Genomic DNA, 15,142 nt, shown 5'->3' with positions numbered 1-15,142 from the left:
TTGGAACTTTTTATGGGTAGGACCTATAGCCACACAAACCTTTATCTTAACACCGGATGAATCTTACTCCGCATTCGGAAAATAACACAGAAATATCGTTTTACTTCATATGCTAAAACGTAATTAGCTATAATTATTATTAGCTTACATGCAGTAAAATCGACTACAATTAAGTCGAGCCATTACAAATGTTGACCCAAGACTCTAGTTTTTGAAAAAGTGACGGAGTCATCACCATTTTGTTAAATATTACCTGCTGTACATCTTAATTCATAAGTTAATTGGTACAGTTACATTCTTAATATTATTTTCGCCCAGTAACAAAATAACTTTATTTTGTTTTCTAAAAGATATACCAGCATAGAACTTAATCATTTACCATGCTTCAAAAAACATCAATGCTACAACTGTATAACATAAAAGTGATTTTATTTCTTTTGGGATTAAAGTAAAATAGTAAAACATTATATATATAGTGAAAGTCAAATTTTGGCTTCATTTCGAACAAATTATTATTGGGCCTGATTCCCCAACACCTCGCCTGCCCAAATTTATATGCTAAAGAGTCTTAACAGTGATATGATTTGTCGATTTAACGGAAATGCATCTACGAAATTTGTTTATTAATTGTTATAATTATAAAGGTTATACTAAACTGTGCATAAAATAAAAAAGCATTATGCGTACAAGCATATGCACAAACGATATTATATAAAAAAAATTGCGATTAGTTAGCAACCGCCTCAAAACAACCGTTTTATTGCCTATATAAGTATAACGTTATGTTAAGTTATATACAATGCAATATATACTATTATAGGAAGACTTGAAAACTAAAAACGGTAAAATCGGTCAACACAGTAACTTCAAAGGGTAAAATTGCAGTTAGTTCATTGGCGCAATATATTGCTTTACAAAGCACTATTACATGGAGCGGGCACATTGTAGGGATGGTCACAAACTGCATTTTCTGGATTGCACACGGTTCCCTTTGGGCAGCTGAAGGTAAATGGATCGTGTTGCGGAAAAGCACACACGTAAAACGAATGGCAGTCTCGGAAAATAGGTTGACCCAAGATTTGCTTGGAGCAATCGATTCCTGCAAGTTAACAGATAACTTCATTAACACTTATATATATAAAAGTCTATAAAAAATAATGTTGTCTTATTAATTATATGTTCACCGACAAACAGAATACGCAAATTTCTTTGTGTATATTTACTTGAATAGTCGTGATCCTCTTCATTGGTTGATGTCAAAGTGGAAGAAGGCAAAACTTCCGTTGAGATTCTACTGCTGGCAACATTCGTGGTCGTTGAAGCGACAGAAGTTTTTGTTTGTACAGCGTTGTTTACAATCGTAGATATAAGGGAAGATGTCTCCCTTCCACTTGCAAGCGAAGTTGTGGTCACTGGTAGCTTCGTGCTGATTGTTGTCGTTGATGTTGTGAGCGGCGCGCTAGTGGTAGTGCTGACAGAAGGTGGCGCCGCAGCGACATCCTTGACAGCAATATCTGAACAACCGTAGAATTCTTCTTGTTGGCCGAGACCAAGACCTTCTTTGCCATCTTCGTAACCCCAAGAATTTCCTGTTATAATAAGGCTATATTAATTTGGTTTGCAACAACATACACATTGTGATACACTACTCACAAACTTTACCGTTATACATACAGCAAATGCAGTCGTAACTGCTATAGCAGAGATAATATACAATTGATATGTGAACACAGTATACCTGTTCTGTATCTCCATTGCAAAACACATTGTTCGCAGGTAACATCATTTGGGAGTTTCAGTCGCAAATAATGCATGCCCTTAGCAGCTTCTGAATCTTCAGGCAAGTACCACTTGGTGTCCCCGCTATCATAAGTGAGAAGATGCCTGTAATAGAGCATTAATTAATAAATACTTGCAATAAAGTCATCTCTATATGGTCTGTTGCTTCAGAGAAACAAAAACAAATTAACTTGCTTGCTTACAAATAGTATGCTACCATGTAACTTACTGGTTTAGGCATTCGTGAGTAACTGGAACTTCAACGTTGTTCCAGGGGCATAAGCGGAATTCGAAGTAGCCTTTGTGTTCCGCGGTAATTTCGACGGTTGCGTCAATAAAATCGCCTTTGTTGTATATCCTATATAAAGGTATTCAAGGTAAATATAGGATACAAACAAATGTAATGAGTATATTGTATATAGATATAATTATTACATTATATTATATATATACCTAGTAATAATTCCCAAGGCGTATTTGCCTCCGGCCTCGTTTTCTTTAACAGGTGCTGGGTAGGGGTCACCACATACCCCACATTTCCCGTCGTTTTCATTTTGAACCTAAATGTGATATTAATTTTAAAAATGTTTCGAAAAAAATAAACACCCGCATAATTAATCATAAACCGTAATAAGTTATACTTGTCGTTTATTTCATAAACAATTTCGTATAGCCTACGTTTACATTTAAGCTTTTGTCGTATATGCTGTACCTGTTTTCCACCGCAATTTAAGCCGTTGTCATCATAATTTGGTTGAATGATGCTACGATAAGGATAAAGTATCGGATCACTGTAAGCGTATCTCCACATACTTGAGCGGCTTGGAGGTTGCAGCAATCTTCCGTGGCCGTTTGCATTAAAGACGCAACCAGCGATTGTTACTATACAATGACAAATAAAAGGCTAAACATAAATTATGAATAACTTCAAATTTAAAAGTAACTTTACTTTGCGATAGTTTGAAACATTGCATTCGGTTGGTTGTGCACTTACTTGCAAGTAATGAAAGATTTAACGTCGTCTTCATATTCTTCAGATTAATGGCAATCTCTTAACTTGAAATTTTGCAATAAAGTTTTCAGTAAACTTTAGTTGTTGATTGTTTCAAATGCTTCGATGTTAATAGTTGTCTGAAATGGAAAAGCAATTGCCGCCTTTATATAAAATTTTCGACCGGAAAAAAAGATGTTTGTTATTCGACAAGTTAGACAATATTTGTACTTGTGATGTCCACTCCTTGGCGCTAGTTACTATGGCGTTTGATATTTGTCGAACCCAGAAGGCGAGCAACAAACTAACGTATGCTGACATCACATAATCGCCCAGTAGGTTAGTGACTTTCTCCTTTCAAGTCATCGTCGACCCGACAACAGCACGTGGGTTGAAACTTGTGCGACTTCGTTGGTCATTAGCGAGATATAAATTTTGATTTTATGGAGTAGTTTGCCCACGCGCAAGTAAATATTTGCTTTAATCTCGGAAGTCTGATATTTAACGACTAGTCGACATACAAGACAGTTGCTTACGTAATGGTCTAGTAGCATTGACGCAGATGTTATATAGACCTATTTCACAGATGGACGTCGTTAAATTTGTCTTGACTCGTACCAAGAATAAAAAGAAAAAGGGAAAAATTTCTGAATCGATGTGCGCTTAATCACCATAACACAAACGTGTATGTAGAGAACTTGCAAGTTTTAAATGCGACATTACATCTACTGCCATGGCTGCTACCATGACAATGTTTGATTATTATGAATTTTACGTGGATATACAAGGTTTCCAAGCAATAGCAATAACAATGACGTGGATTGGATTACCATAAATTAACAACTTTACTCCTACTAGACATAAGATTTACATTTGCGAAAAACGTATTACAAAACTGTACAAAACATATATTGCCATAACCACTGTTGTCAACGGCTAAACGTATCTTGTAAGTATCTGTAAAGGTTATATCAAATTCTCTTCACTTGTAATGGTGCATAAAATTAGAAGATCAAAAAGTATGTAAAATGTGGTTTAGCTAAAGAGAATTTTACAATAAAAATTGCCCAGCCTCACACACATGCATAATTAATTCATTTTTAAATAGGTCTACTGTATTTTACTTAATATTGTGTCGATAAACGTTAGAAATTTGTAATGACCAGGACACAAATTCTTTTTATAAATATTGGCTCACGTAGCCTGATGCAAGCAGAAAATATGCAACCATTATATTAATCCCCGATTTTATCTTTATAGTTAAATTTATACGAATATTTATTATTGTTAATATGGCTTCAAAGCTTTTCAGAAAAAAGTGCTTTTTAGATTAAAATGACTGCAATGACGATGTAAACATTGTCAGGTGAAACCGAACCACCTACTTTAAGACTAAAATAGCGTATACTATAACTGGGATGACTTCTGCTACAATGGCTGTTGCTTAATGAGGCGTAGGATGTAAATAGATAGTAACTAGCCAAAGAGAGAATTAACAATAAAAGTTTTTAGCCGTCTGTCAAGTTGATCTATATAGAATACGTAAACGTTTTTGAATTCGTAAACATTTCTTTGACGACTCACAGTTTGATGAGGTCATGGACAGAACTGAAATTATACCAATTTGTAAATTTGAGAATATAATAAGTTGTCAGGTTAAAGGCTGTCATGGTTACGTATATTTATGGGAAAGTTGTTTTTTAAACATTCGACTCGGTTGCCTCATATGGGCGTCTAGTTAAACATGTTACAACGCAACAATTTTTTCATAATTTCTGTTTTCGTAAACAAACTACTTTGTGTGTTGTTAACTTAATTTGTCCGCCAACCGATTAGACCTTAAGAAAATTGTTAAATTTAGTATTAAAATTTATCAATAATTTAAAAGAAATACATAGCATATATGATATATAACTTAAATTGTAAACTAAATCAACTTTTGCTTTATGATGTGTGCAAGTGGTGGTTTTTCAAATTTTAATTTTAATTTTCGTGTTTGTATTTAGATAAAGAAAGTGATTATTTCACCGAAAGTAGGTCAAGCAGCTTGTTGTTAAGGATAGGCGGTAAAATTAGGAGGACGGACATATATGCAAAATGTTGATTCTAGTTATTTAGGATTTAAATGAGGTTAAATTTGAACTAGATTGTGGTTACGTTACTACGTACGATTTTTTCCAGTGAAATAATGGCAACCTTAAAAACATGTATGTTTTACCAAAATTGAATTTGTTTCTGCTCTTCAAAAAACCTTACGACAACTTTGCACGTTGTTATATTATTATTAGTGACAAAAATATCAAGCTGTTAGCCGTAGTCATAACGACGTTTCTTGTTCCACAGGAAAGTGTATACATTGTTTAGCCTATGGAGCAACAAATAACGTGTGGTAAATGTTCATTTGCATGACCCCGATCGCCGTTGACAATGTTTCAAAAACATTATAACATTTAATACTGGTAAGGAACTTGTGTATTGGGTTTAGATAACAAATAAAGTATAGCAAGCAAACTCTGGGTGCGTTGTTTTGAACCACACAGGCGTTTCGTTTTCTTGTTTGCGACGGCTGTATTGATATGTTATAACCGAAAAGAAAACGTAATATACGGGCGGGGTAACAAGCACAGGAATTTTAGACCCAGCTTTTTAAAACTATTAGCCCCATCGACAAAATCCCAAATACACTACTAGAAAGAAGTACTGTACTAACTGAGATATTCTTACCAATTTATGATTGTTGATTTATCACGCATTTAAGTAGTTTTTTTTGATTTGTTTCAAAACTTTCTGTAATGATCTTTGCTTGATTCTAACGCCATATTAAAACCTATGAATGCTTATTTTGTAATCGTTAATTGAGATCGAAATGCATTCTGTGCTGTAATTCTAGCAATAATACCACGTCGATTTGTCACAATAAAAAATGTTTCGATTATATACGTTTTGCGTGATTCTGTATAGTGATGTTGCTTTGACATCGCTACCTATGTGGTGATGCACTGGAGTCATTCTGGTTTCGAAACAAAGCATCGTGAGTTTTACATCGCTTCAAAATTTCCCATGACATGATCCATGAACACTTTGCACTGTTGTTGTGGAATGATCATGTTCATTTCAGATTCTAGTAACTAACAACAATCTTATCTAAATACAATCGTATAAACATCACTCTCGTTACTGCACTGTGAAATTAGGAAGTGATTTCGTTTCAATATTTTATAGTTGCCGTCCACAAAATATTTCGGATTCATAATCAGGCTTCTATCTTGACCTTAACACGCTGCACTACTGTTGCACGTGAAGCATTTCAAGAAGTCACTTCAAAAAGTGATAATGTTTTCCTACAACATAAATACCTAGCCATCTTGAATATAAGACTTAAAACAAAACTCACAAAAATTCTGAAAAAATGTAGGCATTTTTGCTACAAATATTGCAAAATAACACAATTTTTTCGTATAAACGATGATTTATATTATAGGTTGTAATATCATATTTCATCTGCTGGCAAGATTGCACTGCATGGCTGCAATGGGGCAAAATACTAACCATTTATCGCCTATCGGCTGCTATCAATCACCTCACATACAGGAATACAACTTTATAAATGTATTCAAACGTTTTCATCTTTTGTGTGAGGCAACGACCTGAACGCGGTGACTGTAATCGCAGAAGCACGAGCAACATTAAACAAATTTAAACTGATATAATGAAACTGAACATCAAAATTGACATAATAAGTTGCCATTGTATTGCACTTTGACGAGCAGAAGTCCTCAAAAGATTCAGAATTTCTTCACCCAAATTTGCGTAATATGTACAGCAAAGCGATAAGTATGAGAACAGACAGAAATAAGAAAATTATTATAGGAAAGCGCCATCTGACAGCAGACTTAACATTGCAAGCCTATACACTAGGGTACAAACGGTCTGCAAAACAACATGGCTATTTTCTTGCAGTAAAGTATTGCTTGTTGCGTTATGAATTGAATGAAGAAATGGCCACACCAACCAGAAATATATAACTTAATAATTTGCAAATAAAAAACTTTCATGAAAAAGTTAATACAGTACAACAAACAAAATAAATAAATTTGCTATTTAAAAACAGACAGCAGAAAAAATGCACCACAAAAAGGCAGTTATTTCAACCACTTCAATCTGAAGTCTAATCCAAAAACCTAACATATGGTTTCCATTAGAGTTTTTTGATGTTGGTAAACACAATTACTCTTATATTGGTAGAACTAGTTTCCAACTGGCACAGCCAGTTCATGCATCTTACAATCACAGCCACCAGTATCTGATATAGATAATGAAGATGACCAGTAATATAACAACTGCAGCAATTTTTGCATATGACGAACGTAAGTTCAGATAATGAGCATCTTGTTTGTATTTTTTTGAAATACTGGCAAGATTGCTAGCTTTGTCATCAAGGTCTGTTAAAAAAAAAATAAAAAATTGATGATAAATGACAAACTTTAAATTAACTTAACTTTCGTTTATCTTATACCTGAAAGGGCCACTCCTCTTTGCAAAACATCGTCGATATTAGAAACCATTATTCTTTGAACATCTTGAAGTTCAGAGGAAACAAGAGTGAGATTGCGCTTTGTTCTACTATCCATGTAGGACTTTTTAGTCTTTTGTATATAAGTATCTAAATAGAAATAATTTCAAAAAAAGGAGAGGTGTTTATTTTGTCAGTGTTGCAAATGCAAATAGTTTCCATCTTGTTTTTATACAATAGTAAGCAACTTTATTGTACAGTTAAGTGCATGGAACAATAGCCATTAGTCTCATAGAGTACCCCTGCAAGCAGGGAATACAACCAGCAGCCAGAAATAATTAAGTGTTTTACATAGATTCAAGTATGAAGTGTAAAACCGTTTCCTTTGCCCATTTTGCTATGTTACTTAGTGATAACCATAAGAATACAAATTCACACACTTAAAATGCATTACCAAACTCGATGAAGGCGTATGGTCGAGTGACAGAACTAACTCTGTTGCCATATTGCACAAAAAATTCTGATGACAATTCCTCGAGATAAGCAAACGCAAGTTTTTTGGAAAAACTTGGTTCAGAGAGTATGAGATAACATATGCCTTTGTCTATGAAATAGCTAAAATGCAAAAGAACATTTAAACTTAGGTAGTTAGCATACTTCATAAATAGATAGGAACATAACACAATACTATCAATTGCACTTAACTAGCCTAACCACACAAACTGGACGAATGTGTGGGCATTTGGCAATAAACTTACTAAGTTACAGTTACTTAAAAACCGCAATGCCCAAATTCTTACTGAAATAACATTTTTCCGGACTCAATCGTACATCGATCTGGGCTTTGATTATTCAATTTTCTAAACAGAAGCTTTGCTTGATTCTGATAGTCAGTAAGACTTCTTCCAGTCTAAAACAAAAACATAAAAATGCAATGTAATATGCCATATGCAAATGCTTATATACAGATTGCTTCACTATGCTACATCTAAAAATACTAAAAACATTGAAGTTACCAAAAACTGAAAAAGTTTTAGCAAGGTATTGGAATCATATCATACAAATACTGAATTACTAAGCTGAAATGACAGAAAACAGTTTTGTTGATTGAAATCTTAAATAGAAACAAAAAGTGAAGAGCAAGGTAGGGTATATGCCCAAACGAGACTTGCAAAATGATATGCCATTTTTTTCACTATCATGTTGTGTTGTGTTGTATATGTACTAAATAAACAGAGCAAACTTTCTTGATTGTAAACCTAAATTTTAGACCCAGCATCATTTTTAATCAAGAAACATCTTACTCTTCAGAGCCCCTCAACCTGGTTTCCAACTATGATCATCATCACCATCATTACCTTATGTTAAAACCGCTCATATCACAGTCTTCACAAAATATATACTGTTTCATATATTGGTATAGGACCAATGTTCATCAATAACATAATAAACCATGATCCGCTTAGTTAGCGCAAGAAGACTAGAAACTCACCTGTTCATCTTCCTGCATCGAGGCTGCTAATGGCAGACCATCACCAACCCGAGCAATCATAGTCATTAAAACCATCTTTTATTGAGAAAAGTTGCACCTTACAAGCAAACAAAACTTGCATATAGATCTATATATACATGAAAACATCCAGCATCCATCAAATATTGAATATCAGGTATATATTGAATATTAAAATTTCTGAGGTGGGTGACTTTGATGCGATGTAACTTAAAAAGTATTGTATGTAGAGCCTTGAAATTTGGTATACGGTTAGACGAATCATGTTTACTATGCGCAAAAACTCAATTAAACTGACCCAAAAATTGCTGTTAAAATAGTGATTTTTTGGTTTTTACCAGACTTTACAACAAAAAAATTAAGAAAAACTGGTTGTTTGAACGCTAATGCAATTTATAACAAACAAAGAATCGAGGCTTCAGTTTCTACTGGAAACTGGTTTCTGGTTTTCTACTGGAAACTGGTTTCTATGATGTGCTGAATTTCTCTGGGGCAGAAAGTTCGCTGTTGCGCCTATTTTCTGGCGCAGAATTGCCATTTTGCCCTATATTTTATGTCATAAGTATTAGGTTGGTGTGACGCAAATTTTGGCATTACGTTTATTGGCACATATCTCTGGAGCACTGAAAGCAAACTTTCCATTAGGGGCTTTAATGCACGCCATCACGCCAAAATTTGTGTGTTTATATGCACAATTTCTCATGGAAAATTGCCATATTTTTCGATCAGCCTTTCCATACAGGGTGACCAACCTTGCAGCCTCTGAGTGTGTGGCGTGGAGAAGTAAACCGCAGAACATGCCATATACAATTCCATTCTACTGTAGTGTCTGCCTGTGTCGCCCACAACAAATTTCGGTGTAGTGCAAAATCTTGTTCCCCAATTAACCCATTGTGACATCATAAATTTAATATCAATTATGGTTGACTCAGTGGAAAAGGAGCTGTACCCTGACTAGTGAAGTTGTTTGAGTTAGGACATTGAACACTTCATCCTTCATTTTTTCTAAGGCCTGAGATCTCAGCAGTTCTTTCTTACAACACAAGAGTTGTGATGGGTATAAATACGGTAGGCTACCAAGCAAAATATGCACAGTTGTTTGTTAATTTAAGCTTATTTATAGCTATTTGTTTGGTTGTTTAGGGTAAGGTTGGCCACTTACGCAGTTATCATAAAGATGTTATCTAAACTTTCAAATTTAATTACCAAAACCTAAATTCTCAATTTGGCTTATTAGACTATTCAATATACCAGTGTTTAATATTCCATATTATAAATGTGCTAGCATTTGTTTTCTGCTGCTTTATACCAAAAATGAGAATCAAATTTTGTTGAAATGAGATGGGTTTTTGACGGGGAAACAATTTTGGCACTACACCGGTACAGTATGGCGAGTGCGAGTTTTAGACAGTGGTAGTCAAAGTAACCACATTTATAAGTTACTTAAATAGAAGTATTATTACTATCCAAAATCTACTTCACTACATAGAAGTATTGCTGTTTAAAACTACTCAAGTATGAAGTAGAACATTTTAAAGTACTCAAGTAAGAAGTAGTTTGACAAGTAGAACTTCATCAATCTAAGATATGAGGTTGCAATTTAGTAAAAATAACCGAGAGCTTACTCAAAGCAATACAAATGCAGGGAAATACATAATTTTATGAAAGTTATGAAGCTCAATAGTATCAGATATAGGCCTATGATTTCTCTGTCCTTCGTCATTGTTAGGCTACGTAAAAATCCAGTTGTAAGCTGTACATAAACGTGAATATAAATAAAAATCACTGTTAACTATCTTCAAACTAAAACACTGACTAGCCTATACTTTTTACTTTAGCATTTGGTATCTATACTCAAGTAAGTTATGTTGGCCTAAAAACTACGTAACTAAAAGTACATGAACAAAACTACTCAAGTAAATATCTTGAAGAGTTCCAAAGAAATTTACTTAAGTAAAACTACTTCGTTACTGACCACCACTGGCAGACTGGTTTTAGATAACAACAAGACCCAATGCAATGGAAATTCCTGCTCCACTCCTGTCCTAAAATCTACCTCGGGTAGCAGAAGAATTGTTTGCAAAACGATGATGTAAACTTCATTTATATAGGTCTACATCGACTTCATAGTTCAGACAGACACTCCAACTTCAACCTGATGGCAAATATTACGTGTTACACTAGGTTGAAACTTTAATCAGAGACCCGTAACCTTGTGACGGTTACGTCACGAGTCATGAGTAGGGATGTGCCGCGAGGAAGATTATTCGGGTTCGTGCGAACCCGAATATCATGAAGGTCGACACGAACGAATCCCGAATCTATTCGTATTAGAACCAAACGATACAATTTCATCCAAAAGTTGTCAAGTCTTGCTTGTAACATTATGTAATCGATAAACAAATCGCTTTCTTTCGAAAAATAGTGTTTAAAAAACGATTGAATAAGCAAAATCGTTAGGAAAACGATCTTCATTGTAAGTACTGCTGACTCTAGTTTAGCTTTGTCGGGAAACTAGATCATCATTTTTAACAAAATTCGGTAAATTTATAAGTAATATTGTATTCGGGTTCGCCATTGTTGGTATTCGTGTTCGCCCGAATCTTCCATAAAGGCGATATTCGGCGAATCTATTCGGCTTTGGGTTCGTATCGGCCCATCCCTAGTCATGAGTTGTTTTGTAAATGCTGACATTTTATTTTTGGGATCTTGCAATTCAGTTGTTGACCGGACTTGAATTCTCCTTAATGACGTTCAGATAAATTACCTCGCTTGAACTGATGTGCCATATATATACCGATTTCATGTTTGCAATTCTTCCTTTTTACGTGATTGATTTCACTGGTTACGACTGCGCATGTAATATTCAGTAAGCTTTGCCTAAAGGCAGAAGTCTTTCTAATAAATAAAATGGAACTTTATAATTTAGTAATATGCATAGACATAATTTAAGCAACTAACAACATAGTCACGCCGTTTGAGAAATGAGAACTCATACCATCAAAGCAGAAGTAAAACAAGTCATCAACTATCAATCGTTCTCGCTCATGTTGTAACAACTGCCGCCAGTGCACGCAGTCATTATGGCGAATATGTTTATTGTGTAATACTTCACACAAGTAATACACCTCGCTCAAATGTTTGTCATAACCTATCTGAATGAATGTCTTTCTGGAAGCAAGAATTGCCACCATGGAAATGGTAGGTTAAACTTTAGTCTAGTAATAGTTTATAGCAGTGTTGTAATGACTCGAGTGACGTTTTTTGATTACTTGACTTGACTCTAGTAAAAATCCTAAATGGTTCGATTGAACTCGAGTCAAAGTCCAGAATGGCTAAAGTCACCTTATGACGATTATGAGGGCAAAAAGAACACTTTATGTAACAAAAACGGAGTATTTTCAAAAAAAATACAACTCTTCGTAAAATGTATAAACCAGACTGATTTGTAGACTGTTATGACCTTTTAGCAACCAATTTAATGCAACGTGTAATGTGACGTCAAAATAGTTTTTACGTTGAAGAGTTTTGACTCGAGTTAAACAACTCAAAATGACTCGAGTCAGAAAAAAATTACTTGGTTACAACACTGGTTTATAGCATAACAGTATAAAATTTATAATGCTATAATTAATCCATACTTTTTGACATTAGTTCAGCTAATTATGGGTCCTTAATTAAGATTTAAATCAAAATAAATACAACATACCAATGACTAGAGTTTATTCGTGCTCGGCTTGAAAATAATAATTTCATAATTACAAAGTCTGTATTTGAATCACAGAAATGAGCTATCACTTGTTAAAGGAATCGTATTCAAAAAACTCAAACTCGTTATCCCATGTTCACTCACAATGCGTTGAAAAGTTCACAAAGCTGAAGTAAAGTGCAAATTTTGTGCTCGTAAAGTAGTGTTTTGGTTTTCAGTTACCATGATATGACAAATGTTGTGTTCAGTTGCTCTACGACTAACTTACCATGTGTGTTGTACCGATTAAAAAACAACCGAAAGTAGTCAGTAAGTCTACAATAGTCAATATCAGTCGTTTTCAACCTTTTCGAAGACGGTTTTTACTTTATAGTGCATGAAAATCTCATCCGCTCGTTAAACAGTCCAAGCTGTAAAACATTTAGCAGGCTGGTGACTTAGTCATTTTTCTAGGTACTGCTGGTAATACTTGGTATAAAAAGAAATGTGCTGAACGTTTTTCTGTAAAATATTTTTTTTTAACTTGGTATGATGCGTTTTGAACTAACAGTTGCTATTTGTATGGACGTGGTGTGGTCTTATGCTGATGTAGCCTAGGCCATACCGATATGGAAATTGTACAATTCAAAATGCATCATATCACCAGTGAACCATTAAAAATTTGAGTTACTACAAAAAATGTTCAGTACGTTCACAAAGTCTGCTGAAACAATATTTTTAACAGGTACTTTGCAATTTGCATTAATCTGACATGGGCTTAAAAACGCAACTATGACGGTGCAGTCTATATATTCGCTCCCCGCATAGTTCTATGAAAACGGTCTTGCAAATAACTTGTAAACGAAAAAAGATAGGAAAATTTTGTTTGCAGTTTTGGAATCGGAGTAATTTTATCCTATTTCACAAATTAGGTTAAAAATTAATTCGTTCCTGTTTATAATTTTGTTTGGCAAATTTTTATGTCATTTCTTATTTCGACACGTTGAAAACAATTTTTTCGTAATAGGCCTATTTGTATTGAGACAATGAAAATAACTACTCGAGCGTTTAGTCTAACTATATAACTAAAATATTTTGATTGAGCTAAATCCTTTATCCTCAGGCTGAGAACAGTTTTACCAATCCAAAGTGAAAACAATAAAGAACGCACATGTGTTCAAGAAGGCGAACATTTGCTGCTAAGCAAAGAGATTTAAACCATGTGTTTAAATCTTTTTGTGCTGAGTCAAATCCTTTATCAGAGAATAAATTTATTACGTCACGAATTTTGGTTAATATTTGGCAGGAGGTCACTATTTGACACAACACTCTTATTGTCCATCCATCTTCCATTCGCCTGTAGTTCAGGCCTGGTCTTCATCCCGAAACAAATTCAGGGTCGACCAGTTGTCTGCAGCGACGCCTCCACTTTCCCCTGTCGATGGCATCCTCGATCTTCAAACCTTTCCTTTTCATATCATCCTTCACCGTCTCTTCCCATGTTTTCTTTGGTCTTCTCCTTTTCACCTTTCCTTCAATCATCTTATGTTGTACTCTTCTTATTAAGCTCTCCTCATTCATTCGCTCAACGTGCCCCAACCATCTCAGACGATGTCCTCTCAGATGTTCTTCAATATCTTCCACACATGTCCACCTTCTTATCACATCATTGGTAATCCCATCTCGTAGTGTCTTACCACACATCATTCGAATCATCCTCATTTCTGTCGTCTGCATTCGCCTGATATCAGCCTTCTTCATCGCCCAGCATTCAGCTCCATAGCACATCACACTTCTTACACATGCTTTATACAGCCTTCCTTTCAGGTTGGTAGAGAGTAGTCTGCCACAGAGTGTACCAGACAATTCCTTAAACTTTTTCCAACTAGCGCGTATTCTTGCCGTCACTGCCTTGCCAGTACTGTCATTTTCCCCTATCATATCCCCCAAATAACGAAACTCCTTAACAAGCTCGATCTCATCACTTCCCAATTTCACATATTTCTCCTCTTCTTCACTCTTATTGTCCATTACAACCATTTTCAGCATCCCAGTAACTTAATGACTTTGTGATGATAATATAAAATTGCTTGCAAATCGAATGCCGCATAGAATTCTTGTTTACGGAAATCGGCAAAGCAAAGCATTGCGTTACGTAATCAATTACTCTCTGTTTATCGTATTAAGTCGTGACAAAAATGTCGTGCATGCCTGCATTGCGTGTGTTGTTATTCATAGTTGTTCAATGCGTTACAGTCTACGAAGTTAACCCTAGAAAATGGTCGACTTTATTATGTAGCTGTCACAATGTTTTATCTTGATGTATTCGTTCAATGAAGCTTCAAATATAATCAGAATATAAAGTTGTCATTGTTGTGTAACCATTGTAGTGAGGTGGGTAAACCTTACAGGTTAAGGTACCATATACCACTTTTCATTACAACTTCTAGCGGCTAAAGAACTGAAATGGCGAAATATACATTTAAGAATTTAGGTTATTTAAAAATATAGGCCTAGAAAAAATAATTTATTTCATTGTCGTTATTGTGGCTATGATGAATTAAAATGTTTTTGTGATATTTACATTTTGTATGCAACTGTTTTGTGTTGGTCTGTTGCGGCCATTAAAGCATCATTATTTTGTCGCTGGTTGACGCTCTT

General features: G+C 34.7%; 3 protein-coding genes across 3 annotated transcripts; all 3 read right to left on the bottom strand.

The window, feature by feature from the left end:
- Positions 1-602: 602 nt before the first annotated feature.
- Positions 603-2,909, bottom strand: LOC143469315 (uncharacterized). The gene is made up of 7 exons (XM_076966968.1): positions 2,774-2,909; positions 2,492-2,661; positions 2,233-2,339; positions 2,009-2,137; positions 1,739-1,884; positions 1,224-1,589; positions 603-1,099 (listed from the first exon to the last, which is right to left on the bottom strand). Exons 1-7 carry the CDS (start codon positions 2,805-2,807, stop codon positions 912-914), a joined length of 1,140 nt encoding a protein of 379 aa, XP_076823083.1. The 5' UTR covers positions 2,808-2,909; the 3' UTR covers positions 603-911.
- A 3,455-nt stretch (positions 2,910-6,364) lies between these two features.
- Positions 6,365-10,928, bottom strand: LOC143469316 (vesicle-trafficking protein SEC22b-like). Its single transcript, XM_076966969.1, has 5 exons — positions 8,776-10,928; positions 8,084-8,193; positions 7,738-7,898; positions 7,287-7,433; positions 6,365-7,212 (listed from the first exon to the last, which is right to left on the bottom strand). Exons 1-5 carry the CDS (start codon positions 8,848-8,850, stop codon positions 7,058-7,060), a joined length of 648 nt encoding a protein of 215 aa, XP_076823084.1. The 5' UTR covers positions 8,851-10,928; the 3' UTR covers positions 6,365-7,057.
- Positions 10,929-13,858: 2,930 nt separating this feature from the next.
- On the bottom strand, positions 13,859-14,521 carry LOC143468656 (uncharacterized). The gene has a single exon (XM_076965988.1). The coding sequence runs from the start codon at positions 14,519-14,521 to the stop codon at positions 13,859-13,861; it is 663 nt and encodes a 220-aa protein (XP_076822103.1).
- Positions 14,522-15,142: the final 621 nt, after the last annotated feature.

Source organism: Clavelina lepadiformis, chromosome 8 (assembly GCF_947623445.1).
Source record: "Clavelina lepadiformis chromosome 8, kaClaLepa1.1, whole genome shotgun sequence".
In the NCBI taxonomy this organism is placed as follows: Eukaryota; Metazoa; Chordata; class Ascidiacea; order Aplousobranchia; family Clavelinidae; genus Clavelina; species Clavelina lepadiformis.
The sequence above is the reverse complement of the archived record's forward strand: the minus strand, read 5'-3'. Positions and strand labels throughout refer to the sequence as shown.